Below are 25780 nucleotides of genomic sequence, written 5' to 3'. Positions count from 1 at the left end.
GTCTATTTTCGATTCAATCTGCTCCTTGGCCCAGACTTATGACCTTTGCAGCGTGAGGCAGCATCATCCATCACCCAGTCGGCTGCTTGGGGGAGTAGGGGCGTTGGGGGCTCACACAGGGTCGCTGTCGCTCCCCCCTCCCTCCTCTCCAGAGACCTGCTCTCCGCCGGAGGGCCAGGGCTCAACCAACGGACAAGTACTGGGGGGAGGGCGTGACCATGGGGCTCAATCGCGATAGTGGGCCTTGTGTCCCCACCTCTGGCACCCCAGCACCCGTCCTTCGATCTCAGCACAGCCGGCCTTCCCGCTCCTCCTGCTGCCCTCCCTCTCTCGGGCCTTTTGCTTAATTTCCTATTAACTGCTGATAAATCCAATTAAACTGCCGCTCTAATTAGGGACAGCTGCCGGCTCCGCAAGGCGGGGAAGGGGGGTGCCCCTCGAGTATATGGGGGGAAGAACAGCCGCTCTCTCTGCTTTTCGGTACCCCCACACCAACATCGCCGCCCAATGAGCCAGTAAATTGCTTTTGCTTCAGCATTGTGGGGGGCCCCCTCGAGGATCTGGGGGGCTCTGGTTTTCAGTCCCTCAGACCGCTTGATGAAGAGATGCGACCCAAGCCCTAGCCACCTCCCCCATTCGTGGTAGGCGGGCCCGAAGTGGCATGGGGGCAAAAGGCTTGATTTGTGTGTGGTGGTGGAGGGGAGCATGTGATCTGCTATTCCAGCCCAGGCATGATTAAAGGGGGGCTGCCTGAGACTTCCTTTATGACCCCGTTGTCCCCCCAGGAGTCCAGGACAGTCAAGGGCAAAGAGAACAGGATACAGAACCCAGCGAGTCTTATGTGCTTTCCCCTACCCCCACCGCACCTCAGCCTTCTGGAAGGAAGTGGCGAGCGCCCGTCCCGGGCCCTCCTCTTCCCCAGCCCAGCTGAGCCTCTGTCCTCCCCCCGCCAGCAGCAGATGGTGCCCGGGCTCCCGCTGCCAACCTTGCTAGGCGGTGCCAACCTCAGGCTTGGCAGACAACGGGCAGAAGAGGATCTCCTGGCTGGCCACGCTGACCCTCCCCCATCCGCCATCAAGCTCAAGACCCTCCGCCTTTCCGACTCCAGCGACCACCCCACGCTGCCTCCCAGGTCCCCAAACTCCTTGTCTCCTTCAGCTCCCTTCCCCACACCTTCCCGCTCCCCGCCACCTGCCACCCTGACCAGGGCCGGTGCATTTGCATATCTACATATGCAAATAATAACATTTGCATAAAGCGCGCCGCAGCGGGGGTCTCCGCGTGAGTCGGTTAGCTGTCTGCCCGGCTCCTTCTCACTTGGTACCTGTCGCAAAGGGCTGGGGCGGGGGCCGCGCGAGAGGGGTTAGGCCCCCCGGCCTTGCTCGCTTGGTTCCCAGAGGACTTGAGGAAGTGTTGCCATGGAGACGGCACGCACCCCACCCCCTCCCAGGCCCAGGGTCTCGGGCTCCGTGTCTCTGGTTCTCTCCTCTTCCCACCACCCCCGCCCCCGCCCCGTCCCTCGCTCTCCAACCGAGATCTTGCATCGCCCCCTGGCGGCCCAGCTCGGCACTGAGCCAGGTTCCGAAATGTAGGGGCTGCCCGCGGCAAAATCGCCAAGAGCTGGGTGGACCTACCGGGCTACGAGATCCTGCTCCAAGCTGCAGGGGCGCCGGGGCGGTGACCCCAGCCCAGCTCCGCTTTCTTCAGCGACGACAGAGGCCTCTTCTGGCGGACGCACCTGACTCCTCGCCTCCCACCAGCCTCAGCCCAGGTGGGTTTCAGGTTACCGGATGGTAGTGAGGTAAGACAGTGGAGGAGAATTCTCCACTCCTTCGTAGGCGCTCCCCTCCCTGTCGCCTTGGATCCCAGTTAAAGAACAAACTTTACTAACTTTTGTCAAAACTTTTAATAAATCCGCAACATTCAACAGTTCGCCTCCCACCCACCCCAGCTCCCCCAGAGCGCCTCCTAGTGGAGACGCATTCTTTTTCCAGTTCTCAAAAGCTGGACCTGGGTTGCTGGAGAGGCTCTGGGCCATCAGTATCCGAAGCCCAAGGTCAGGGGAGGGAGCGGGAACCAGTCCCTTCCCAGGAGCCCCGTCACGTTCTGCCGGGCCTTCCCGCTCTCCCCTACCCAGCAGTATAGTTGCTTTCGCCCCTTTCCTCTTCAATTTCCACTGGGCCTGCCCAGAACGGGGCACGAGTTTCTCCCGCCAGCTGGCGCCGGCATACCTAAATCTCCTCTAGGAAGTCTGTGGGAAACAGCCCCACCTTGCGGCCGGTGTAGACCTTGACGTAGCCGCCGGCTTCATCTCCTTTCTGCACCACGATCTAAAGATGAAAGGATTAGGGAGGAGAGGAATCAAAGGAAAACGTAGGAGAGGAGAGCAGGGGAACCCAGAGTTATGGAAGCCCATATATTAAATGGGTTAAGATCTGCAAGGAGTGCGGTTTGCAGAGGAGCCTCGGGCCTGGGGTTGGGCTGGGGCACCAGAGCTACCTGGTCCTTCTTGAGAGTGATCTGTCCTATTTCGCGGTTCCCCACGAAGGATCTCGTTACCCGGTACACACGTTCTCCAGACCGGACCCGAATGATGAAGTTTGGAGGGAAAAATCCGACCTTCTCCCCTATTTTCCCCTAGAGGAGACAGCAGGGAGAATTGGTCTCTTAATCTCAGGTTTTAAACTCAACCCACGTCCCACCGTGGCCCATCATTCGCTTACCCGCCACCACTCCTCGTTGGAGTCATCAATGACTGTGATCTTCTCTCCTGGCCTGGCAGAGGAGGCAGGGGCTCTGAGATTTGGGGCCTTACTCATATATCCAGTCCCTTGGCTCTGCCCAGGTCCCGCCCCAATAGGCTCCACGCCCTGAGTAGCCCCCCTCCTCCTTCCTTTTCCATAGGGAGCTGGGCTCTCTCCTCTTCACTCCCAGTACGCTCCCACCCCAATCCCAAGGGCTCTCACGGGAAATCCAGGTCATCCTTCTCCAGGGCTTTGAACCGATAGAGAGCCACAAAGTAATGAGACTGCTGGAAACCAGGCTGCTTGTTCTGGAGGGTAAAAGGGGGTGGGTGATGAGTCTCAGGGCTCCTTTTTCCCACACTGAGGGGCAGGGGTCAGGCAGGGAGAGGCATTCTCCAGACACACTACAGTCCGTCTACCTCCCAGGTCCCTGAACTAAGAGGAGTGTGTTGGTTGTGTGTGTATGAGGTGGTGGAGAAGGCAGGTTAAGGGTGATGGGAACCCACAGAGTAAGTGTGAGCTTTAGTTGAGGCTGTGAGTAGCGTTGGAACTGGGTTGGGGAGAGGACTGGGGTCCCTGCAGGGAGAAACTGTTCTCACCTTGTCATCAGTTGTCTTCTTTTCAGCCTTCTTATCCCCTTGAGGTTTTCCTGGGATGGGAAACACCAACAAATTGGCTCCTGGAGGGTAGTCTTCATTCTCTTACCTTTCTGTTGTAGGGCCTCCTTTATCTCCAAACCTGGCATGCCCTTTGACCCTCCATCCCCTGTGGCTGAGCCCCTGACCCTACTCTATCTCGATGGATGGAGGTGGGTGTTACTCACCATCCTGGGGTTTGCCTTCCTCTGGTCTTGCAGACTCCGGCTCCTCTTCCATCATGGCTGCTAGAGGCTGGAAGGGGCACCATAGTTAGGAAGATGCTGTCTTGGGAACTCTTGCTTGCCCTGGCTCTCCAGTCAGGCCAGAGAACTATAGAATAATAGAGTTGGAAGGAGCCTTGGAAGAAATATCTAGTCTACCACCTGCCTAATGCAGGGACTTCCGCTAAAATATCTTAGTAGGTGGGTCATCCATTATGCTTGAATGTAGCTCACTACCTTGCAAAGTAAGCCTATGCAATTTGGGGGCAATTCCCTTTATTAAGCCTATGTCAGTCTCCCTGTAACTGTTAGTTCCTGGTCCCGATTTGCCCTCTGGAGCACGACAGAACAAATATAGTCCCTTTAAAGATCTGAGGACAGCTAACATACCCTTCCTGTCTTTTCTTCTCTAATCATTCTCAGTCCCTTCAAATCACCCTCCTTAAAAATACTCCAATGTGTAAGAGAAAAAATGGGCAACAGTTTTTATAATTCCCTTAAGAAAATAGAACCGGAATGTGCTAGCCCTTTTGGATGCAGTCAAATCACATTGTTAGTGTCTTACAGTCATAGCTCACTTCACAGAAATCCTTAATTTGCACCCATCCTCCATATCAACTACTTTGAGGCCATATCTCTAATTCTGTTTTTGTGCAGTTGAACTTTTTAAATCTAAGAACAGATATGTACATTTTTCCTTACAAAATTTCAAATTATTAGATCTGGGCCTTTCTTGTAGTCTAAGATTTTTTCCCCCTCTAATCTGCCATCTTGAAAGTCACTCTAGTCTAAGATTTTTTTGAATATATTATTCAGTGTTTCCCACAAACTTAATGGATATACCATTTATGTCTTCATTTGCATCAGTGAAAAAAATGTCCACAGGTGAGGACCAAGGACCAAATCATGTTATGAGGCATCAGGAATCTCCCTCTAGCTGGACACTCCCTAAAGGACCAGAATCCTTTGAGTACTGTCATTCAACCAATTTTAGGAATCCATCTAACTGTAACCATTATCCACATTAGTCCATCCTGGTTGTCCAGAAAAACATAAGGATGTGAACAAATTCCAGCAGAACTGAATGCAAGTCTATGGCATTACCAATCTAGTAACCCTATTACAAAAGGAAATGAAACTGCTTTTGGCCACTAGTTTTGCGCCTCATTTACCTCATCTATAGGATAAATGGGTCAGACTAGATGATTGTCACGGACCCTTACATAACTCAGAATTCTCTGAATAGTTGGCATGGCCAGTTCTCTTCCCCAAATCCAAAGCATAGCTCTTGCTGCTGTTGTCGAGCAATGCCCGGGGCCTGGCGTTGGGGAATGCTTCGGTTCATTATGGTGGTTAATCTGACAAATTCAGAAGGGAGTTCCTGGAGAAAACACATGCTATGGCAGGAGTTCTTAACCTGAGGACCTCTACAATTGCATGCAAAAATGTGTCTGTCTGGTTATGTGCGATTTTAGGAAATAAGGATCCCTAGCGTCTGTCAGCTTCCCCGAGAGGAGCCAGGCGCTGCTCCCTGGGGTCTCTGTAAGGCATCTCAGTAGGAAGGGGCGGCGCTCACATTTTTCTTGTCTGCCTGGCCCTTCTTCCGCTCCTTGTTTGCCATGATCACCCCAGTGCGCAGCGTTTCAAATACGGGGTCATTGCGATTGGCGGCAGCTAGTGGGAATGGGAGAAGAAAGAAACTGTTACTGGGGAGGCAGAGAAAGGCTTGGAGGACAGAGACACCGCCTAAGGAAGGGAGAGGTGGGACTGAGTAGATACGTGCGTGTGTGCGTGTGTCTGTGTGTGTCTGTCAGATTAGGGAAGGGTCATTTGGGCAAACCCAGGTCATCAATCTACAAAGAGCTCTAAAAACATCACTGGAAATGTAATGTGATGGAGAAAAATATTTATCAGTACTCCTTCTAGGTAGGGCATTCTCAGAATCACTATTCTCCTTCTAGGTAGAGTGGTCCTTTAACTGTTCGCTTTTGTTCCACTGAGTGGCATGTGCAAGCTGGGGTGCCACCACCAGTGAGTTCTTTTTTACACCCATGCTCCTCACAGAATTCAGCCTCTCCTCCAAATAAATGTGGAGCCAATGGTCAAATAATGTTTTGTAAGGGTTGCCAAATGAAGAATCTGCCCAGGGCATCCACAGCTCTTGGTCTGGCCCTCAGTCTGAAATTCTTCTGTAAGGAGGAGGACAGTCAGAATCCTTCTTCACTTAAAAATGGTTTTGCATATGAAGAGCACAGATTTTGAAGTTAGGCAGATGAAGGTTTTAGTCTTGGCTCTGTCTCTTGCTAGCTGTGTGGAGACCTAGCTAACTCAGCTATCAAACAGGAGTATTGACTCTGCATCCAAAATGGCTCAAATATTAGGTTGAGAGAGAACCATGGGAAGTAGAATCTTTCTGTTTCAGAATTTGGCTTCCAAAGCTAGAGATGGTGCTGAAACCATCTCTATCTAGGCTTGCCCATTCCCTCAGGTCCGGGGGGGGGTGGGGAGCACTTACAGAGATCTTTGACACAAGCGTACTGCTGGTCGCTGTAGAGTGGGGAGCTATAGGCCCGACGGAAGCCAGGGGGCTGCAGGGTAGAATGGGATGGGAGAAAGCATTAGAGAGAACAAAGTAGGGCCCAGAAGCCCATTTCTCCCATGAGTGCTCACCCCTTCTCGAAGTTAAGAGATAGGCTGAGAAAGAGAAAGCAGGGAAATGGATGGGGTGACCTGAGGGACTGGCAAGGGGGTAGCTGGCACCTGTCCGCTCCCTCCGACTGTCTGGCTCCCCAGTGTACTCACGATCTTGCCGAAGCATCTCTGCATCTCCACGTAGGACTGACAGTGATCGTGGATGCTAGTTTTGCAGTTCTTACAGCGAAGCCCAAATTTGTTGTTGACTTGGGAGAAGGGGAGGACATTTGGGTGAGGCTCCTGTTTCCCTCTGCCTTGGTACTGTTGTTGCTACTCTAGCTCTCAGGTCCCTCTTCTGTCTGGGAGCCCACACTTGAGGTCTCTAACTGTTATTTTCTTAAAGCCAATTCTTGCCACAGCCTGTCTGCCATACAAACACTCCTCTGCTAACCACCCACCCCGCCTCCCGCCTTTGACATCACACGTTCTCCACTTCCCTTCATGACTCACGCACAATCATCCGGGCACAGACATCACAGAACTTGGGCTTCTTGAAGAAATGATCTTTGAATTTGTGGGGCTTATCATTGACAAGCTTAGGAGGTTCTGGGGGTGGCTCCTCTTCTTCCTCTTCTTCCTCCTCTTCCTCATAGATGTAATAGATGGGCCCACCCCCAGCTCCCACTGCCTCCCCGTTGGCCTGGGGCTCTGGGGGAAGCTCCATTTCCTTTGTCCCTGTAGACTCCTTCCTGAATAACTGCTTCAGCCGCTGAAGCTGAGGGAGGGAGGGAGGGAATGAAGGAAACCCAATGTTAAAAGAATTGTCATGCTCTCTAGGTAAGGCTGAGGCTAACTAGACATGTTCCTAACCTGGGGTAAGGGGCACACCCCAGGATTAGGGGGTACGGTGCTGGCTAGCATTCTAACAATAAATGAGTCGCATACAAGCGCCATCAATTCAAGCACTTTTCAAGGGCTGCGGTGGCTTCGCAGCTCCCCACACCCCATGGTCAGAGGCCCAGACTCACCCCACTTTGCCGAGTCTCTGCTGGGAAGGAGGGCTTAGGCGACTCCAGCACCTCCTTTTCTGTCATCCTGCAAGAGGTTGGACCCCACTATGAAATCTAATCTCTGACTGCCATTCTTCCCTCCCTTATTCCTGTCCCTCATAGTAGGGTGGTCCTTGAAGGGGAGGCTTTGGGAGAAATTTGGTTAAACAGAGATCCTTTCATAGGGCTTATGAACAGGAAGATTCCATGGAGGTCCAAAGAAAAACCCAACAGACAAAAGAACTTCCCAACCAGTTCCTCTAACGATATCCATCCTTCCACCCTGAGGGGCAACCCTAGGGATTTTCCTACAGACCCTGTTTCACAAAATCTGTGGGCAATGAGACATGACACACACCTTCCCGAGATCTTTCTTCAAGAGGTTTGATGTGTGGAGGGAAGCGCTGGGACATTTGTTATCCCAACCTCTTTCTTGAGCCCTGGAGGCCCAGGGCCTAGTTCCCAGCCTGCCTCAGGCCTCAGCTATTTTAAGTTTTCAGAGTAATAGGAGCCTTTCCTTCCCTTACTACTCCGTTCCCTTGACCCAACCCCCACCTCCCCTCCAGTCTTAGCTTTTTGTCCAGGAGTAGAACAGTAATTTCACTCCTAAAACCCAAACTACTCACAGACAAGGAAAGAAATGAAGAAGCTGAACAGACTCAGCATTGGGGAAGCTGGGGTGAATAGTCCTGGAAATGGAAAGGGGAATTGGCAACTTACGTTTGGGGTTCCCTAAGTCAATCCACAATCCGTGGAGGGAGGAAGGAGCCCCTGCAGTGTTGGTGGTGGCGCTGGAGGACTGGTCCTCTTCCTTGGGGGCTAAGCCCCCCCAGTACCCTCCGTACTCACACTGGCTACCCAGGCGGTATTTGTAGACCTAGCCTCTTGCCTTGGTGTCAAAGCTGAAATGACAGGGCTAGAGGAAAGTGGACAGCTGAGCGACACAGCTGACACAGAGAAATTGGACACGGAGAGGTCTGGGCAGGGCTGGACCCTAACTTCTCCCATCCCCCAGAGCTGCTGTTCCTTGGTTTTTCATCTATGGTGTGTAGGTCAGTCGGGGCTAAATTCAGGGAGAGACAGTGTCCATGCTGTGTAGCCGTGGGTGAGTTTTAGACGACTAATGGAAAGACCAATTACAAACAGCTTTCCCAATCCCCGTTCTCCAAGGCCCAAACATCTCCCCAACTCTGCCCTCCCTGGACCTACTTTAGGAACTAGGCTTTGACTTCTCAGCCGTTGTCTTCTTGTGGCCATGCGTTTTTATGCCCTTAAGCCTTTAAGAAGGAAAAGGCTGGGAACTGGTGAAGAAAAGAAAATTTGAATTTTCAGAGCTCCTGTCAGCCAGATTGCTTTCTTCTCTATGGGTAGATGGAGGGGTACATGCTGCCGTCCTGTATGGGAGTGAAGAACGTGTAGTACTGCTGTGTTCCTTCCAGTTGTTCCCAGAGACTTCTTTCCCTCTATTCCTCTAAAATCTTGTCCTCAGGGTGAAGGGATTTCTAAGAGCTATTAAACAAAGCCAGGTTGTGACTTCCATCTGAGGGCTCTGGGAGAGTAAAGGTCTAATGATCAGGTAGAGACACTATTGTTGACACTGGACAGACGATAATAAACAGCTGCCACGCAGGGCATTTTTACTGTCTGTAAGAAATATCCCTTCCCCATGAGAACTGCAATCTCTTGGAGGTGGTAGGATGGCCAAGCCTCACACTTCCTGAATCATTCTGATTCCGATTCCTCTTCCCTCTGATGCCCCAGTGTATGAACGGATGGGTCAGTGAGCTATCTGGCATTCTTATCTCCCAGGGATGCAGCCTTCTGCTGTGTGCTGACACCGTGTAAGGGAGATACTCCCATGGTAGGAGAGCAATTTGGAGGTGGCGATATAGTGTGGCTTTATCCCTTGTATCTGTAAAAAGTAAAGGATTGCTTTGGAGGTTGGGTCAGACAAGCCCCAGAGGAGCCCCACTAGAGATACTCCTACCCAGAGCCAAGAGATTCCCGGGGCGATGTTCTTTGTCATTTCTGCTCTTTTTCTCTCTTCAAGAGGTGGCTCAGATTGAAAGGGGGCTGCTGGATGATTCTGTGCCTACAGGCTCTTTAACAACTGGTCTGACAGGCTGAACAACTAGGCTAGTTTTGAGAAACTTCAAAGGAAAAGCTCCATCTTGTAGGCAGGTGACTTCTGCTCTTCACCTTTCTTCAGCTGCATAGGACAGGGACTACTGAGCACGCCTGGATAATACGGCATCTGGGCACTGCAAATTTAACGGCTGGAGCTCTGTATTGTAAGAAACATCCCCTTCTGTTCCTGCCAGGTAGAACCCAATCCTCTGGCTTTAAGATTAAAGGCCCAAGTCTTCCATCCCTGAACATTAGATGGACAGGCATGAGGCGCATCTCAGCCCAGGTCTGGACCTCAACTCCCCCTCCCCAGCTCAGGCTCAAGGACCCTAAATGAGTGTTACAGAATTAACTGAGTGGACGGAAACTCAGGGGTCACCTAGTCAGTCCACATCTCTTACTTTATTGATACAGACTCAGAGGTCGAGTTGAGAAGTGATGTGCTTGATGAACCAGAGTTAGCTGCAGAGTTGGGAGCACCCAGGACCCAGGTCCCATTAGAGACCCAGCTACCTCTCAGAACTATGTGTAAGGAGGAAGCTGGGGCACAGGGAATAGTGTTAGGACAAGATAGGTGCATATGCTAGGAAAGCCATCCAAACCCACGTCAAATCCCTCCAATCCCGTGGGGCTGTACCTTCCCAGGACCTCCAACCCCTACCCACACCAGGGCGGCAACACAGAAACAGGGACTGACGTTCAGTGACAGATTTTTTTTTTTTATATTTAAAAACAAAATCAACCTCCCCCCAAATGATGCCCCCCAAACAAACAAAAACTCAGATTAAATAAAATTTACAGTGAATATACCCAGCAAACATCTGTTATGTGCAATTAAATACTGTGTCTGTTACTTCGGCACGAACCTCAAACAAACAATATACAAGTGTTCTGGGGAGTAGGGGTGGAGGAAGGCCCAAGTTTTGGGGTTTGGGGAGACAAGATGGGGGAAGTGAGAGAAAAGGGAAATCAATTTCATTTTTCTTAATTCTGTCCATATAAATATATTCATAAAGACCAAAAAAGAAAAGGGAGCTTGGGATGATAAGGAAACAGGAGAATAGGGGAGTGTAGGACTCTCCCAATTCTACCCAACCAAAAAATATCAAAGAAATTAATTTCATGGTGGGAGAAGAGATCAAAAATGATAGACGAGGATGGGAAGGAGGGGGAAGCAGAGGAAGGCCAACCAGGGAAAAAGAGGGGACCCATGGCAGGGGAGTAAGGAGTCCAGTGCCAGTGTGAGTGTCTGTTTCCATCTTCATCCCTACTGTTTTAGGCTCCAGTTTAGTGTCTGTCACCTTCCTTTCTGTCTCTGTCCATGGTGTATCAGGGTCCCTCAACACCCTCCACCCTACCCTCACCCCTGCTGTGCTGGTTCCTTCCCCGCCTCCCTTTATTGGGAGCTGGCTCGCTCCAGGATCCTCAGGTCATAGTTCTTTTTGGCCACTCGAAGTTTGAAGCGACTCACAGAGTTGTTGAGGCGAAGGGAGGCATTTTGGGCTGCCAGGGGGCTGGGGAACACAGCCACGATGGTGTACAAGGCAGCAAGGTCCGCGTGGCGGCCGTTCTCGGCAGTCCCACTATTGTCCCCCCCACCTCCGCCAGGCAGCCCCTGAGCATCCTTGAGCCATTGGATCTTGGCGCCGGACATGGCGAGCTGAGTGAAGAGTTTGTCCGCTTCGGTACGAGTGATGCCCTCAGGGAGATCTGTCACCTCGAGCACCCGCCCCAGGACTGGAAGAGGAGGAGAGAGGGCAAGGTTGTGAGACGATTAGAGTAGGAAGGACTGCACAAGTATCCAGCTGGCCATGTCTGTATACAACGTTCTCAAAAGCCTGGCCTTTCTCACTTAGCCCTTTCCTCCTTCCCCAGTCAACCCAACCCCTCGCTATCCAGACTCTGAGCAGGGCAACTAGGAGAAACAAAGGAACCTTTCTCCTCTAGCCTAGAGATGCAGGCAAAGAGAGACTGGGAACCAGAATCCCAGGTTGAAGACGTGGAGACGCGCACCTCAGTTCTCTCACAGGGAGCTGTTCCTGTGAAGGAGTGTGGCTTTTGCTGATGTTCTTTGACAAAGTCAGTGGCGTAATCTGAAATATGTTCCATAACTCCCTTCCCAGAGGCTGGCCCCAGTAGATTCCTTTCTTATTGTCTACGGAAGTCAGTTTCCCCTCCTTTCCTTGTTTAGCAAACTGTTCAAAATAGGGGAAATCCTGACAGATCTTGTATGCCTAGCACGGAAGGCCTACAGGAGGCATTACTCCTCCACATTCCCTTGTCAAGCTTCTCCTAAATTAGGTCTAGGACTACCAAAGGTAGACACCCTAGACTAAAGTCAGGGCCACTCCCACAAGACTCTGCTGATAATAGGCTCAGCAACCCCCATCATTGTGTTATTCCCAATTTTTACCATCATCTTCCCCAGCACCTGGAATAGCTTGGTGAGGAGGGGAGAGATACTTCACTTCTGCAACTTCTCCTTGCTCTTGAGTACAGAAGGGTACCATTTCTACTCCCCACCCTAAGCTGGCTTTTCCCAGCCATCCTGGGCTAGTAATGTAGGGCTGGAGGAGTGAGCAATTTCTCTTGGAGATTCAGCATCCTGTCACTCACCAACGTCTGTCATCCCCAGGTCAGTGGAGGCAGATTTGAGTGCTTGTCTCTTGCTCCGGTTTCCATGTTTCAACCCACTCTGTCCCTTCAACATTAGAAAGGTAATTCTCATCCTGGGTAAATAACATTGACTGCCTTGCATCCCAGTGTCTGCCTGAGAGGTTAAGGGAGGAGCAGCACCCAAACCTGAGGACCCCCTGCACCAGGTAGTCAGATTGGTCAAAGAACCGCCACTGAGAAACAAAGAGCCCCTCCCTCTTGGCCACGGGGTGGGGAGAAAGGAAGGAATGAGTACTGGAGTGCGGTAAGGCCCTTCCACTTTGGCCATTCTCTGTCTGTTGTCTCCTTTGTCCACCCAGCTGGCTGAGGTAGATGGCTCAGAGATGGGGGCCCGAATGAGAAGGGGGTGTCTGATGGCCCTAAGGCTGATGGACACCCTTACCTGGTGCACCGTGTAAGTCGACTGGCCATGGAGCAGAGGAGGGCAGATGGACAGATTGTACTGTAATGGCTGGCCCAAGAGGGAGTAGCGCCCATCGCCTAGGGAGGAAGAGCAGATGGCTTTCTGGGAGTTTGAGCTTCATGGTATGACTTATGAGACTTCAGGGGCTTGGGAGATGGATACTAGTCCTATTTTTATTTATTTATTTTTTTTTATGATAGGAGTGCCCATGTGATTGATTTAAGAGTTGTCTTTCTTCCTAAACCCTTTGGCTCTCAGCTATATCTCAGACAAATGGGGCTATTAGGTTCCTTCACTCTTAAAGAAGGGCTTTGTCCATTATAGACAAAAGGCCCTGGAGGAAACGTATAGACCCTTATGAATGTCTTTTATTTCTTATATAGATTCTGCCCCCCACTCTCCCGCAAACCCAGGGCTCAAGTTTCTGACTCATGTAAAAGGCAGTATCTTGTAGTGGACAAGAACACAGACATGCAGCTAGACTGCCTACATTCAGATCCTGGCTCTGTTACTAGAAATGGGATGTTGGTTATGTTTTCCCCTCATTAGTGTTGCTGGGAAGGTTAAATGAACCTAAGACATGTAAAGCATTTATAGCAATGCTTGATACATACTAAGCACCGTAAGTGTTAACTGTTATTGTTGGTGAATGTTGTTTCACAGCACTTTAAAGTTTTTAAACCATATTCTAATCTTTTTTTTTTAAACTTTTAAAATTTATTTGAAATGTGTTTTTCCAGGACCCATCAGCTCCAAGCCAAGTAGTCGTTTCAATCTAGTTGTGGAGGGCGCAGCTCACGGTGGCCCATGTGGGGATTGAACCGGCAACCTTGTTAAGAGTACTGCGCTCTAACCAACTGAGCTAACCGGCTGCCCTAATCTTGTTTTTATATTGCTGTGACAGCCAAGGCAGAAAGGGGATAAGATTATTCCCATCTTATGTGTGATTAACCCTACTTTATGGATTAGGAAACTGAGATCTGGTTCCAAGTTTAAGTAACACGTTCCACATCACAAAGCTACTTAGAGGTGGAACTAGAATTTGAACCTGAGTCTTTTAACCCAAAGCCAGTGTTCCCTCTTCTCAAACCACACTGCTTCTGATGCAGCCCCATATTCCAAGGCCTCTGACTCAGTACTGATGAGTTGAGCCTTTTGGTTTATTAGAAAGTTCAATGACTTCTTTTCCCTGGCTCATAGTCAGTCACCTTACTTGGCAGTAAACACTAAATATGTAAATGAGGTGTGGAGTAAGTTAAGTATGGGCATCTCTAAAGAGAGGCAGGTGTCCTTGGCCTACACAGGGATGCTAAAGTAAGACCTGGCGCCCAGAGCTGGATGAGCAGTCACCCCGGTGCCCTGCCTACTGCTACCCTCTCGATCTCCCCACTTGGGAATGGGATGCAAAGGGTGAAGCTGACAGCAGTCAGCCCTAATCTAACTCCTTACCCTGTGCTGGACCCCCAGGCCGGGGGAACTGTGTGAGGACGGGAAGGGGACTGAGTCCTGTGCAGACACTGCTGAGGCTGGTGACCGGAGAGGGTGCTGGAGACTGGGTAGGAGACGTGACGGGGCTGCTGCTCATTTGTGTGTTGGCCTATGGGAGAGAAGAGCACACACAATATAAACACCAAACGTTACGTTCTTGGCAGTCCTATGGCTTGGCCTAAAATTCATCTCCCTCAGGAGACTTCTCCTGCTGAACTCTGCCAAAGTCAGACTGTTCCTTCAAACTGCCCTCTTAGTCCCTAATTAGTATGTGCTATTTTAATATTCACTTTTTGAAATACTGTTTTAAGTATTCTCTTAGCATTTTCAAGTATGTGTCCCATCTGCTACCTTAGATCTTAGGTTCTTTGAAGTAAGATGCTCTCTTCTGTTTCTTCCCAAAAAGTGCCCAGGGAAAGACATATAGAAGAAGTAGCTCGGTCAATGGCAAAGATTACCCCGAGAAGAATGTCATCACCTCCTTGCCAAGACAAAGGTGGGCTGCAGGACTCACCTGGGGGCTACTGTCAGGATTGTACAGGTCTCCAGGTTTCTGCCCCCGCTGGTCCATGCTGTAATATTTACAGTGACTCCACTGGACCATGGATGGGTTCTGGGGGGGCTGGGGTCCATTAGGGACATTCAGCTGCATGACCACCACACCTGGTCCAGAAGGTGACACTCCTGAATGGCAGAAAGAAAGAAGTTGGTAGAGAATTCAAACTATATTTTGGCCTGTCAGCTAACCCTGAGTGGGAAAGCCAGTAAGCAAATCCACCAGCTCTCTTCAGAGTCACTTCAACTATGGCCTGCCAGGAATCTGAGAGACCTGCTAACAGGGTTTCTGATTCCCTCTCCTCAAACCAGTGGAAGTTTGAGTGGAAGGGTTGTAAGTACCAGATGCTAGTGTTCTCCTGGCCTTTACCTGGTAGGGGGTATTTTAGTATGCTTGGCAGAAAACTGCTCCATTCTGTCAAAGTTGGGTATTACCAAATGCCCAGGTCAGATGGCTCAAATGTCTGGGCATGGTACAGGTCTGAGTTTGGGGCTGGACCAGGGCTGCAGGCACGTGCAGGCTTTTCTGATAATGGCTGCAGATAAGTTAGTGATCTCTGGTTGTTCTGGAAAAGATGACTGACTGCACACAGCTTCACTAAGCCAGACCCTGAAGGGACTTCTTGGGCAAGGGTCGGGTGAGCTGGAAACATTTCAAACAGAGAGAATGGCAGAGATGTATGCCATATTCAGGAAATGACAAGTAATTCAAGGTGTGAAGGCACTGGGGCTCTGTAGGGGAAGTAATAGGAGATGAAATACATGCATTCATTTCTTCAGCAAACATTTATTGCACATTTACTATGTGCCAGGTCCCATGCTGGGCACTGGGTGTACAACAAACAAAACTGGTACCTGCCCTCATGGAATAGTTTATTAGGGAGTCAGATAGTAAACAAACAGTTGGTGTCAGAGTTTGACACATGTTCTGGTAAAGGTCTTTATCCTGTAGGTGTTGGGAACAGGACTTGTGCTTTAGAGAGCTAACTCAAGTGGCCCAAGGTAAGGTGGCTGCAGGGAGGGAGACTAGTGGCAGGAAGACTAGTTAGGACGCTGCGGAAACTGAACACGGAGGTCCTGAATCAGAGCACTGACAGCAGGAAGGGGGTGGGAGTGTCAGACCTTCTCTGCAGGTTTTCCTGACAGGTTCAGGTGACTGACTGGATGCAATCCTGAGGTTTTAACACAGGCAACTACGGATGGCCTTACCCTGTCATGGGCGGGAGGAAGGAAAGGGCTCAGCGAGGAGGAACATTAAGTCCCAAATCTTCCTCATGGTGAAAAGCAAGGTAAGGGGTCAGGGAGAAGAAGTTTGATGGACAGTCCCCGCTGGGAGGGCTGCGCTGGAGCTCTCTGCTTCCCCACAGGGGATTGTCTGGTGTGAGGGTTTGTTCTTGACCTCCCAGGCTATCCTTTCTATAGAGGGACAGGCTGAGTTCATGTGTGTGTGGTGCTAGAGAAATGGGACCGGGGCTTGTAAGCTTGAAAACCTGCTGCAATGCTGCTGTTTTCATGGCTCGGTGCTCTGGGGCTGCCACTGCTGCCACCATCATACTGCTTCCTGTGACGGGAAATGTTGCAGCCTCTGCCCTGGGCACGAGCCCTGCTGAGAAGCGAGCATGATTGCTTTTCTCAGGTAGCATCGGTCAAAGGAAAGGAAAAGAAATGGCAGGAAGCCTGAGAGAGCAGCGCAGGAGACACAGCATCTGTCGTATCTTATTCCCAGTCAATCTGTGGCCCCCTCCCGACCCCAGGTTCATCTAGTTGGAGAGCACAAATACTCTGAGCGACAGGCTCACACCTCCCCATGCCCTGCAGAAGGGGACAGGGTATTCATCAGCAAGGCTTGCAGAAGGGCCACAGGAAAATTGCTGAGTGTCATGCATTTAACAACTCCCCCCTCGCGACACTTGCTTTGGGCATTTTATTTCCCCATCCTCATAGCCCCACCTGCTCCAACATCCTCTACCAACAAAATTGCAGTTGACCTTATTCAAACATCTCACTGCTACCCAAAGAGACCAAGGCAAAAAATAATCAAATCTATAGCTTTTCTGGAAGGCAGCTCATAATCTGAGACTAATGCCCTGGGCCAGGAAAGGGTGGAGGATGTGTGAGTCCATAGGGTGTGGGCATAAATAAGGTGGTGGAAGCGCCTTCTAATAACAAGTAGCCATAGGGCGCTATTAGGGGACTCAAGGGAAGGGGGAAAGAGAACACAGTCCTCATATTCTTTTCTGTGATTCCCAACAAAAACAAAGCCAGGGCTCTCAGCGGCAGCCTCAGTCCTGAGCTCCTCCCCACACTAAGTCCCTCAGCGCTGGCCTGGAGCATTGTTCCTCACTCAGCCGAGGACGCAGAGCTCTACGCTGCTGATGAGCTGATTTTTATGCTTCTCTTCCTCAAGCCAAAAGCAGGTGGCATCCTTTAGCAACTGAACTGTCGCTACTTCTTAATGGACATGACAATAAAAAAAAAAAAGGGCAAACCACCCCACTGCCCAGTGACAGCACTTCCATATAATCAGGTTGGAGGAAGGAGCCTGGGTTGGAGTGGGAAGGGGGTTGAATAAGGAAATCAATTTTAGCTTGAAAGCTCTGAAAGGAGCTAGGGGACATGTGAATGGCTTTTTAAGTGGCATCATTAAACCTGGGCAGAAAGGTCGATTGGGCAGAGCAAACCACATAAATATAAACAGATGACATTTATGTCTGGCAGAATTGGTTTTGTTTAGCTTTTTTTTTTTTAATCACGGAGGTAGAAGATTGGTAAGGCTTCTTCCTTACCACCAGGAATCAAATCTATGGAAAGGAATGTCCAGAGAAATAAAATTCACAGGCACCTTTCCCAAATTACAGAATAGAATCCAAGAGTATCTGGTCTATTCCCTTTTTGGTGGAAGAAAGAGATTTATTCAGTGAGTGGGGGAGAAAAGAGTTAGTTTCAGCCTTGGTAACCCCTCAGCTACAAAGTGAGCCCGTATGTGAGAGGTTATCTGTGCGCCTCACTCTGGCCATGCTACCGTGTCACTGGGAGTTGGGAGTCTGTATATAGGCTTCCTGCCCTTTCACATCTCTGTGCGCCTTTTCCGGACAAGCATCCCTGCAGGAACCTCAAGGGACCTGCAACCCAGTCGGAAGTAAAGTATTTTCTGGGATTACAGTTATGTTTAATATCACAATGGAGGAATTAAGGTCCGGGCCTGGGGGTAAACTGAGCAACTACAAAAATGTATTAATAAACCAGAACAGTTGTTGCAGGAACAGCCAATCCTAATCCCTGCCTTTATTTTTGGAAAAGTGACCATGTTGCCACATGGGAGAAGGGCGGGTGACTGTCCTCTGAAGGTGACATAGCAGTCCCTGTGGGCTATGCTGGCATTCTATCTTCCCAAGTAAAGGGTAAACTGGAAAGGAAGGCAGAAGAAGCAGTTTTTCTCTTCTACTTCCTGTTAAAGAGTTTCATGAGCAGGAACTTTTAAAATCAGTGGTATGGTGAATATGTCTCTTAGATGATGTGGGTGGAACAGAGGGTCCCATCCTCTAGGAGAAGGAAAAGGGATCAGTCAGAAGCCGAGGATCGCTCAGGGTAGCTAGAAAGAAAGGAAACAGAACAGGAAATTCCAAAGAAACAAAGGAACTAGATGCTGAAGAGGGTGTCCTCCATTTCTATTGATTAGGAAAGAGCCTAGATTATCTCCTTCTAGTCCCAGTGCAGATCTCTAAGTGCTGCCAACTTTCAGAATAACAGTTGTTTCAGTTTACTTAACTCAGCACTAGGTCCAGAGTAGGTAATGAAAAATTCTTTTCCTTTGGTTTGTTTCAGATTCAAAGATCTTATATTTGAAGAAGAACAGATATAACCACAGAGACCCAACAGATATACTGATACACCACTAACGATAGTACATCCATATGCACACGCACGTATTTATTCTATCAAATGGGAGAAAATGCCCTGCGGTACCAAGCACCACCACAGGCTACGGTGGTTCTTGGAGCCAATTTCTACAATTTCCATACCCCGCTGGGAATTTCAAGGTCAAGTGCCCCTGGCAGACACTAGGAGAAACAGCTAGAGAGACCAATAATGTAATAAAGGGTAAGGGCTGTTGAATTAAAAAATTCTCAGCCTATGAGAGATCCACGTTTGGTCTGGATGAAGGCAGAAATCAGTACTCCTTGAAAGTAAGAACTGATCATGTCTTATGAGCAAGATTAATTCTGGAATCCACTCCACAGCATCTAACACAGAGTGGAAAAAAAAAATCGATGTGAAAAAGATTCCATTTCTAAATGGGAAAAGCTGGCAAAAATACCTCTCTCACCAGAAGAGGGCACTCTGATATTCCCACAATAAAGGAGAAGGGGGATGGTTGGGGGCTACATTAAGACTTCCTGTCTTCCAGAACCCCGGAAGTTTCTTTAACTGCCATATAATGCTATGACAGGGTGGGGTGAAAGGGAAACAAATAAGGGTAGCTGTACTAGTTGTGTTGGGGGAGTTCTTGGCAAAGGCTGACAGTGAGAGGCTGCATGGCAAAAGCACCTGGGAGAGCTGGTCCCTTCCAAGGAGGACCTTTAGCTGTTTAACACAATACCCATTTATTTCCCACTGGAGGGAAAGGAATAGAGTACAGAAAGCCTGTTGAAAATGTCTTATTGAAAATGCAGCAGGGCCAGCCCGGTGGCTCAGGCGGTTAGAGCTCCATGCTCCTAACTCCAAAGGCTGCCAGTTCGATTCCCACATGGGCCAGTGGGCTCTCAACCACAAGGTTACCAGTTCAACACCTTGAGTCCCGCAAGGGATGGTGGGCTCTGCCCCCTGCAACTAAGATTGAACAAAGCACCTTGCGCTGAGCTGCCTCCCGGATGGCTTAGTTGGTTGGAGCACGGGCTCTCAACTGCAAGGTTGCCAGTTCAATTCCTCGAGTCCCGCAAGGGATGGTGGGCTCTGCCCCCTGCAACTAAGATTGAACACGACACCTTGAGTTGAGCTGCCGCTGAGCTCCCGGATGGCTCAGTTGGTTGGAGCGTGTCCTCTCAACCACAAGGTTGCTGGTTCGACTCCCACAAGGGATGTTGGGCTGTGCCCCCTGCAACTAGAAACAGCAACTGGACCTGGAGCTGAGCTGCGCCCTCCACAACTAAGACTGAAAGGACAACTTGAAGCTGAACGGCACCTTCCACAACTAAGATTGAAAGGACAACAACTTGACTTGGAAAGAAAGGCCTGGAAGTACACACTGTTCCCCCAATAAAGTCCTGTTCCCCTTCCCCAATAAAAAATAAAAAAAAAATGCAGCATAGGATATGCCAAGTCAAAGGACCCAAGTTCAAGTTTTAGGATTGTGACTGTAGGCAAGTCATTTATCTTCTCTGAGTGTTAAATTTCTTCTTCACGATGTGGTGAGAATTATGATAAAATGTATGTGAGCACATAAGAAAAACTATGAAACCAATCTAAGATATGACTTAAAAAGCATTTTATCAGCCTGTCTCACATTCTCTAGAGAAAAAAAAAAGCTGTCTATAGGAAGAATGAGCACAGGTGACAGAGGTAAGCACTTCATGTCTCAAAGGCATGTGAGTAGTGAGTGTAATGCTGAATTCAGAAAAAGAAACAAAAAAAGAAAAGAAAGAAAGAAAATAAGGAACCCAATTAGACATGTGGCTTCCCAGGAACAGGGGTGGGATAACCAACCTGGCCTTTCTTAAACCTGGCCAGCCACGATCTTGGTCTTTCCTCCTGATGGGGCCACAGTGGGGACAGAGACAATCCCTGAACTCTCTCTGCCCTTCCCAGCTTTAGAGTATAAGTTTTTCAGCATTTGCTCTCAGTACCCAAAACCCTCCAAATTTTTATCCTCTTACCTGAGTACTGCTGTGGCATCTGTGGTGGACTGCAGGGAGAGGGAGACTGAGGCATCTGGTACTGCTCAGAGCCAGGAGGTTGCAGAAACCCCACAGAAGGGCTGGGGAGATGGAGAAGAGAGGAGTGGTAAAGCAGTAGAAGGAGGAACACAGCTCCTAGCAAACAGCTGCCGCTTCCTGGGCCTCCCCCGTGGGAAGCAGAAGCAGCTCCAAGCCATTCCCAGACCAATTTGCTGTGCAATTTCTAAAATCACTCATCAGTTCAAAGTTAATTATATATTTGTACTTGATCATCTTTCAATTAGGAAGCTGCTAATCAGTGCTGTAAGTGGAATGTTAGTGACACATTCTCTTCCCAACAGTGTGAAAACACCAGACACACACATGCATACACACACAAACACATATACACGTTGAGGAACACACAAAGAGAATGCCAGAGACAGACACACAGTGCAAGAGAGAGGTAGGTAAAAAAAAGAACTAAGGAGGTGTGTGATTTAGGATATTTACACAATGGCAAACACTGATAGTCACGTAAAGACAAATGGGGAAACCCCCCCACAAAACTCAAGACAACAGGAGACATACATACATAAAGAAATAAACATGCACACTGACAGAGACACAGAAATACAGACAGGTAGGCCCGCCCAGACTTGAGTTCTAGTTCCAGCTCTGCTTTTAACTAACTGTGTGGCTTTGGGTAAGTTTCTTAACATCCCTAACTGGAATTTCTTCATTTATTAAAAAAAGGGAGAAAAAGAAAACAAGGGGAGTGGACAAGATAGTTCTAAGGTACCTCTACCTCTAAAATTCTATCACCTATGGTCTATACTAAAATATATAAATGATACAGAAATAGACCATCTGAGATTCACCCATGGACATAAACAGAATTTTACACATACATACTCTAAATTGCTTGTTTTAATGATGCGCAGTGTCCATCCCACAGTTCTGAATCTCACTGATTAGAAAAACAAAAAAAATGGGAAATTATAAAGCCTCTGTCTCTGAAGCAGGAATTTTTTTGTTGATAAGCTCCTATGGCAGTGTCAAATCAACAAGGAGAATGAACTCTCTCATATTCTACCTGCTACCACTGGGATCTTTACCCCTGCCTTTCTTTTCTTTGTCCAGTGGGAACAAAAGCATGCTGCAGAAGTTGCTGAAGGTCTATGGGAGATGCGCCCCAACTTTCTGGGAGTCCTCACCTCGTACCGTTCTGCTGAGCTGGCGGGATCATGCTGTAGTACACTGGCACGCCCCCTGCTGGGAGGCCCCCTTGCACAGATTGGCTCGCAGGGACCAGCATGGGTTGCTGGAAAGGCGGCTGGACCACATTTTGTGAGTCATTCCCCACTGGGACCTGAATGGAGAAGAGAAGAGAATGACTACTTGTATTCCCAATGAGTTCATCCAGAGAACAGCCCAGGCATCACAGATCAGGACCCTCTAACTTCCTTCTCTACTTCTTAGATACTCCTGTTCTCCTCATCTGCCTTAAGGAAGTGCTTATAGAGCTACCTCCATTTCCGTCTTCTCCAAACACCATCCTTGGGCATCTAATATGAAGAAAGGAGCCCGACTTCCTTTAGACCCTACTTTTCTGTGCATATACTCATTTGCATGGCTGTATAAAGGTCAAACAATTTAAATAAAGACTTCTCTCAGAGGAAAACAACCTAAACATTTTAGGGGTGAAGGAAACAATATTTTAGTGTTAGAACTGTCAGATGTGGGAAGCTGTCCCCCATCCCTCATCCCAAGGCCTGGGGCATCTTTCCCAACGCAGAGTGCACCCACTTGGTAAGAAGGCAGTGGAGTGTACTGAACCACCAGGCCTTGCATCTGGCCCCCCACGCTGCTCCTCTGGTTGCTGAGCAGGCCCTGGTTTTGTGGCTGCTGGACCCCAATCATGCCTTGGTAAGCCGCCTGCTGCTGGTTAGGCATCATGGGCTGTAAACCTAGGGATGGGCAAGGCAGAGAAGACATCAGCATGGTTTTCACAATGTTTAGGAGGTCATACTCTGTCAGCAATTTCTCTTCTCCTGTCTATTTTACCTTTTCGTTTTCTGGAGATCCTGGGTCCCTCTTTAGGACTCTACTCATTCCTGCGTATTTTTTCCTCCTTTTTTTTTTTTTTTTTAATAAAACAGGGAAGGCAATTCTCTCTTTCCCAGTCTCTGCCCTTCACCTATTCACTGCCTTCTTATACTAAGAGTTCCCCTTACCGGGCTGCTGGGATGGCTGAGGCAGCTGCTGACCACGTTGGGGGCTGTAGGCCACCGGGTGAGAGAGAGGTCGATATTGCTGGTTGGAGTTAGGATACTGTCCAGGGGGATAGTAAGAAACCTGGATCTATGATGAGAGGAAACAGATGTGTGAGAAGGCCCCTCAAATTCAGCCCCAACATCCCCAAACTATCAAATTCATCAGGGCTGATGGCCAAAAATCTGTAAATGGAGATAATTTGGGTCTGCGATTGCGGCACTGGTCCTGTTCTGGTTTGAAACAGAACAGGAAGGACTTGTGTCATCTAGAAAGCCAACCTTCTAACTAGAAAGACAACTCTCAAGTGCAAGGTGGGGAAATGGAGGTGGGTGACAGGCATCCCCTATGGTCTTTTCTTCTGAGGAAGAAAGAAGGATTGTAATAGTGGACAAACTGAATTAGTGATTTCAGCTCAGAAGAGCCGCTCACCTGCTGAGGGGGCTGCATGTAGCCCTGGGGGGGCAGGACTTGCTGAGTAGGTGGTGCATGGCTAGAGGTGGAGTAGTTGGAAGTGGGGAGAGGCTGTCCCGTAGAAGCCATGATGAAGCTAGTCTGCTGAGGGTGCTGGGAGATAAGTGGGGGCTGGAACAGAGCTGAGGATGGGTCAGCTGCTTCAGTAGAACCTTGGCGACTGAGGCTCATCTGTCCAAATGGGTTGCTGAGGTCATCTGCCTGTTGAGAGAGTGGGGGAAGACGCAAGGACTGAGGTCATATCAAGCCCCATGTCTTTGCTTTCAAGACAGACAGACAGACAAACAGAAATAGCAACCCTCTCTGTAGTCTTCCTTACACCAAATTTGAGACAGACCTGCCTCTGTGCCCAGGGAGGCGCTTTTCAGCCCTAAGCCTCTATCTTTATCATGTGGTGTTTTAGATTGCTATGAATTGAACAGCTGTTTGAAGCCTAATTCTAGAGCCAGTCTCCCTACCACATATGAGGTAACAGTGGCCACTCTGATTATGATTTTTATTAGAATTTGTCCTGGGGAGATGGGAGCAATGACACAACATATGTATATGTATATGTATGTGTGTACACACACACACATACACACACACACACGACAAACTAGTGGGTTGAAAAAACAGACTGCAAGTCTTTCCATTTCCTGTCTTCCTCATGCCTCTAGCCATACAATACAAAGTGCCCCTACATTGCCATAAATCCCGTTTTTATAATAAAGGACCCAGATAACATCCTGAGTGGATTAGGGATGGCTAGGTTCATGTGTCTCCCCAGCTCTGCCTCTGTAGCGGAAAGACTGGTGGGCTCCCACTCCTGCTGCTTATCTCCTTACTCCCTCTCGAGGTTATTTCCACCTCTGTTCTCTGACACTTGCCTAGAGTTCTCCTGCCCTTCAGAAACCACTTCCAATTCTCACCTCTGAAAGGAGGCCAGGGTGAGTGGCTGAGCTGGAGGGCGAGACTGACTGGCTAGTCTGTAATTGCCTTCTCTCTCAGCCCTCTTCTCTAAGCAGCAAGAGTGATGGTGTTCCATCTCTCACTTGTACGGTGATAGGTTAGAGTTTGTTAGCTTCCTCGTCCCTTCCGCTCCCTGGGCAGTAATTGACACACACAAACACATGCACACGCAGAGCAGAAGTTCTTTTGCAAAAAACCTAGTAGAAACAAAAGGCAATGCTTTCCTGTGGTTTCACTCAATTTTCGGGGATCTGATCTTCAAGTTAGCTATTTTGCTATCTTAGTGAGCAGAAATAGATGACAAGAAGACTGGACTGCAGATTATTTGAGGTCCATATTCCAGGACTTTTCAGAATGGAGATAAGAGGTGGGAGAAAAGGGGATCCTAGTGAAAAAGCTGATGGGTGTGATTAACACACATACACACACACACAAAATCAGGGCTCCTATAACTATGATAGAGGTTATCAAGCATGAGACAGATTCAAAGGATCTGTCGTTAAGGTACAAATCATTTAAACTGCATATATTATGTATTAGAAAATATTTTTTTAATGTAAAATAACATGGTAAGATAGGGGGATATTTTAAGTTTTAACTAGTGGTGCCAGAGAAATCTGCAATTGCGTTTTTATTTTTAAAGGAAATGAGGAGCCCAGGTTAGACCAATATCCCATTTTATTCCCCCTCCTAAAACTCAGGGGAGCTTGGTGTTCCTCTGTCTTACACTTAGGCATCTTGATGGCTCCAGTGCTGTGATGAGTGACTAGAATGGAGGCTAGTTCAGCCTGTGCTGGCCCCTCAAGAAGAAACACCTTTTAACATGGCCCTCCAAAAAGCACAACTGCTTTGCAAGGTTGTCCTAGACTGACCCAGACATACCCACAAATACATGGACAAGACAAAACGGGGGAATGGAGTTTATACCATGTTGTACTGCTGGGGCGGAGAGACTGGCAGAAGGACTTGGGGACAGGAGCCTGGAGAGAACTGAACAGGCTGCGGAGAGGGCTGCAGAGCCGGGACTGGCTGTGGACCCGTAGAAAGGCATGTGGAAAGGGAAGAGAAAAGGAAGGCATAGGGAAAGGCAACAGGGCAGAGATGGGGAGGAAAAAGGAAGGAACAGCAAGGTTAATCATAAAAGAAATTTCACATGAATAGCAGGGCTGCTGAGCAGGCTGGAGACCAAGCCCAGGATCATTGGTGGCTTTTCCCACCTCTGACACAGGCCATCTTTCCTATCAGGAGAGATCTGCTGCACACCCAGCCCCACTGGCCACTCAGAACTCTGCAGCTGTTGTGAGCAATCGTAGGACTCTCAGAGCCAGGTCTGCTGCCTGACTGCAAACACAGGGTTTCCCAAAAGATTTTTTCTGAACACATGATTCCTGGGGAGCACGATCATAACCCTCCTCAAATGCCCACTTGAAAAGGGATTCCTGCTTCTGTAGAAAGGGTCATACAAGGTCTGGCTCAGCTCTCCCAGCCAAGCTCCTGATTTCACACCACAGCTCTCCTGGAGGGAGTGCTCATTCACAAGGATCGTCTCCCTAACCCTCTCCCTCCCGAGGGCAGAGAAGGAAAAAACAGCCAGTTCACGCCTGGTTCCGGCTACTTCCTCCTCCTCTATGACTCTTCTGTGCCCCTCCAGGCTGTAAGGGCAGTATGAAAAA

General features: G+C 49.1%; 2 protein-coding genes and 1 long non-coding RNA gene across 33 annotated transcripts in view; 1 reads left to right on the top strand and 2 right to left on the bottom strand.

Moving 5' to 3' along the window:
- The window catches only part of LOC141570081 (uncharacterized), a 28091-nt gene extending 5990 nt beyond the window's left edge, over positions 1-22101 (top strand). For 2 of the 3 annotated variants that reach the window (XR_012493938.1, XR_012493937.1), the window contains 2 exons: positions 954-1771; positions 21552-22101. This is a non-coding gene — a long non-coding RNA (uncharacterized LOC141570081). The remainder of the gene's footprint in view (positions 1-953; positions 1772-21551) is intronic. The other variant, XR_012493939.1, reaches the window with a different exon arrangement.
- STAC3 (SH3 and cysteine rich domain 3) lies at positions 1892-8196 on the bottom strand. 2 transcript variants are annotated; one of them, XM_019742330.2, is made up of 12 exons: positions 8007-8196; positions 7266-7332; positions 6748-7012; positions 6406-6503; positions 6119-6191; positions 5180-5277; positions 3568-3634; positions 3344-3393; positions 2967-3052; positions 2724-2775; positions 2500-2637; positions 1892-2330 (listed from the first exon to the last, which is right to left on the bottom strand). In XM_019742330.2, exons 2-12 carry the CDS (start codon positions 7329-7331, stop codon positions 2232-2234), a joined length of 1092 nt encoding a protein of 363 aa, XP_019597889.1. In that variant the 5' UTR covers position 7332; positions 8007-8196; the 3' UTR covers positions 1892-2231. The 2 variants fall into 2 exon arrangements, with proteins under 2 accessions (XP_019597889.1, XP_019597890.1); XM_019742331.2 differs by lacking the exon at positions 7266-7332 and having other exon boundaries at positions 8007-8102.
- Positions 10112-25780, bottom strand: part of R3HDM2 (R3H domain containing 2) — a 134979-nt gene continuing 119310 nt past the window's right edge. For 20 of the 28 annotated variants that reach the window (XM_074325520.1, XM_074325528.1, XM_074325534.1 and 17 more), the window contains 11 exons: positions 25035-25136; positions 23115-23357; positions 22646-22772; positions 22218-22378; positions 21626-21780; positions 20409-20509; positions 14495-14664; positions 13942-14089; positions 12472-12569; positions 12030-12114; positions 10112-11150 (listed from right to left, as the gene is read on the bottom strand). In XM_074325520.1, coding sequence (XP_074181621.1) covers positions 10810-11150; positions 12030-12114; positions 12472-12569; positions 13942-14089; positions 14495-14664; positions 20409-20509; positions 21626-21780; positions 22218-22378; positions 22646-22772; positions 23115-23357; positions 25035-25136 — 1731 coding nt within the window. In that variant the 3' untranslated portion in view covers positions 10112-10809. The remainder of the gene's footprint in view (positions 11151-12029; positions 12115-12471; positions 12570-13941; positions 14090-14494; positions 14665-20408; positions 20510-21625; positions 21781-22217; positions 22379-22645; positions 22773-23114; positions 23358-25034; positions 25137-25780) is intronic. The other 8 variants (XM_074325537.1, XM_074325525.1, XM_074325532.1 and 5 more) reach the window with 1 other exon arrangement.

The sequence above is a fragment of the Rhinolophus sinicus genome, linkage group LG02 (assembly GCF_036562045.2).
Source record: "Rhinolophus sinicus isolate RSC01 linkage group LG02, ASM3656204v1, whole genome shotgun sequence".
Classification (NCBI taxonomy): domain Eukaryota; kingdom Metazoa; phylum Chordata; class Mammalia; order Chiroptera; family Rhinolophidae; genus Rhinolophus; species Rhinolophus sinicus.
The sequence above is the reverse complement of the archived record's forward strand: the minus strand, read 5'-3'. Positions and strand labels throughout refer to the sequence as shown.

Bases quoted from the DNA above. Each gene is read 5' to 3' on its own strand.
- STAC3 (XM_019742330.2), bottom strand. From the start codon at position 7,331: ATGACAGAAAAGGAGGTGCTGGAGTCGCCTAAGCCCTCCTTCCCAGCA. The intron at 7,013-7,265 runs GTGAGTCTGGGC...TCCCTCCCTCAG, and splicing joins CAGAGACTCGGCAAAGTGGG to CTTCAGCGGCTGAAGCAGTT. The intron at 3,053-3,343 runs GTGAGAACAGTT...TTTACCCTCCAG, and splicing joins AGAAGACAACTGATGACAAG to AACAAGCAGCCTGGTTTCCA.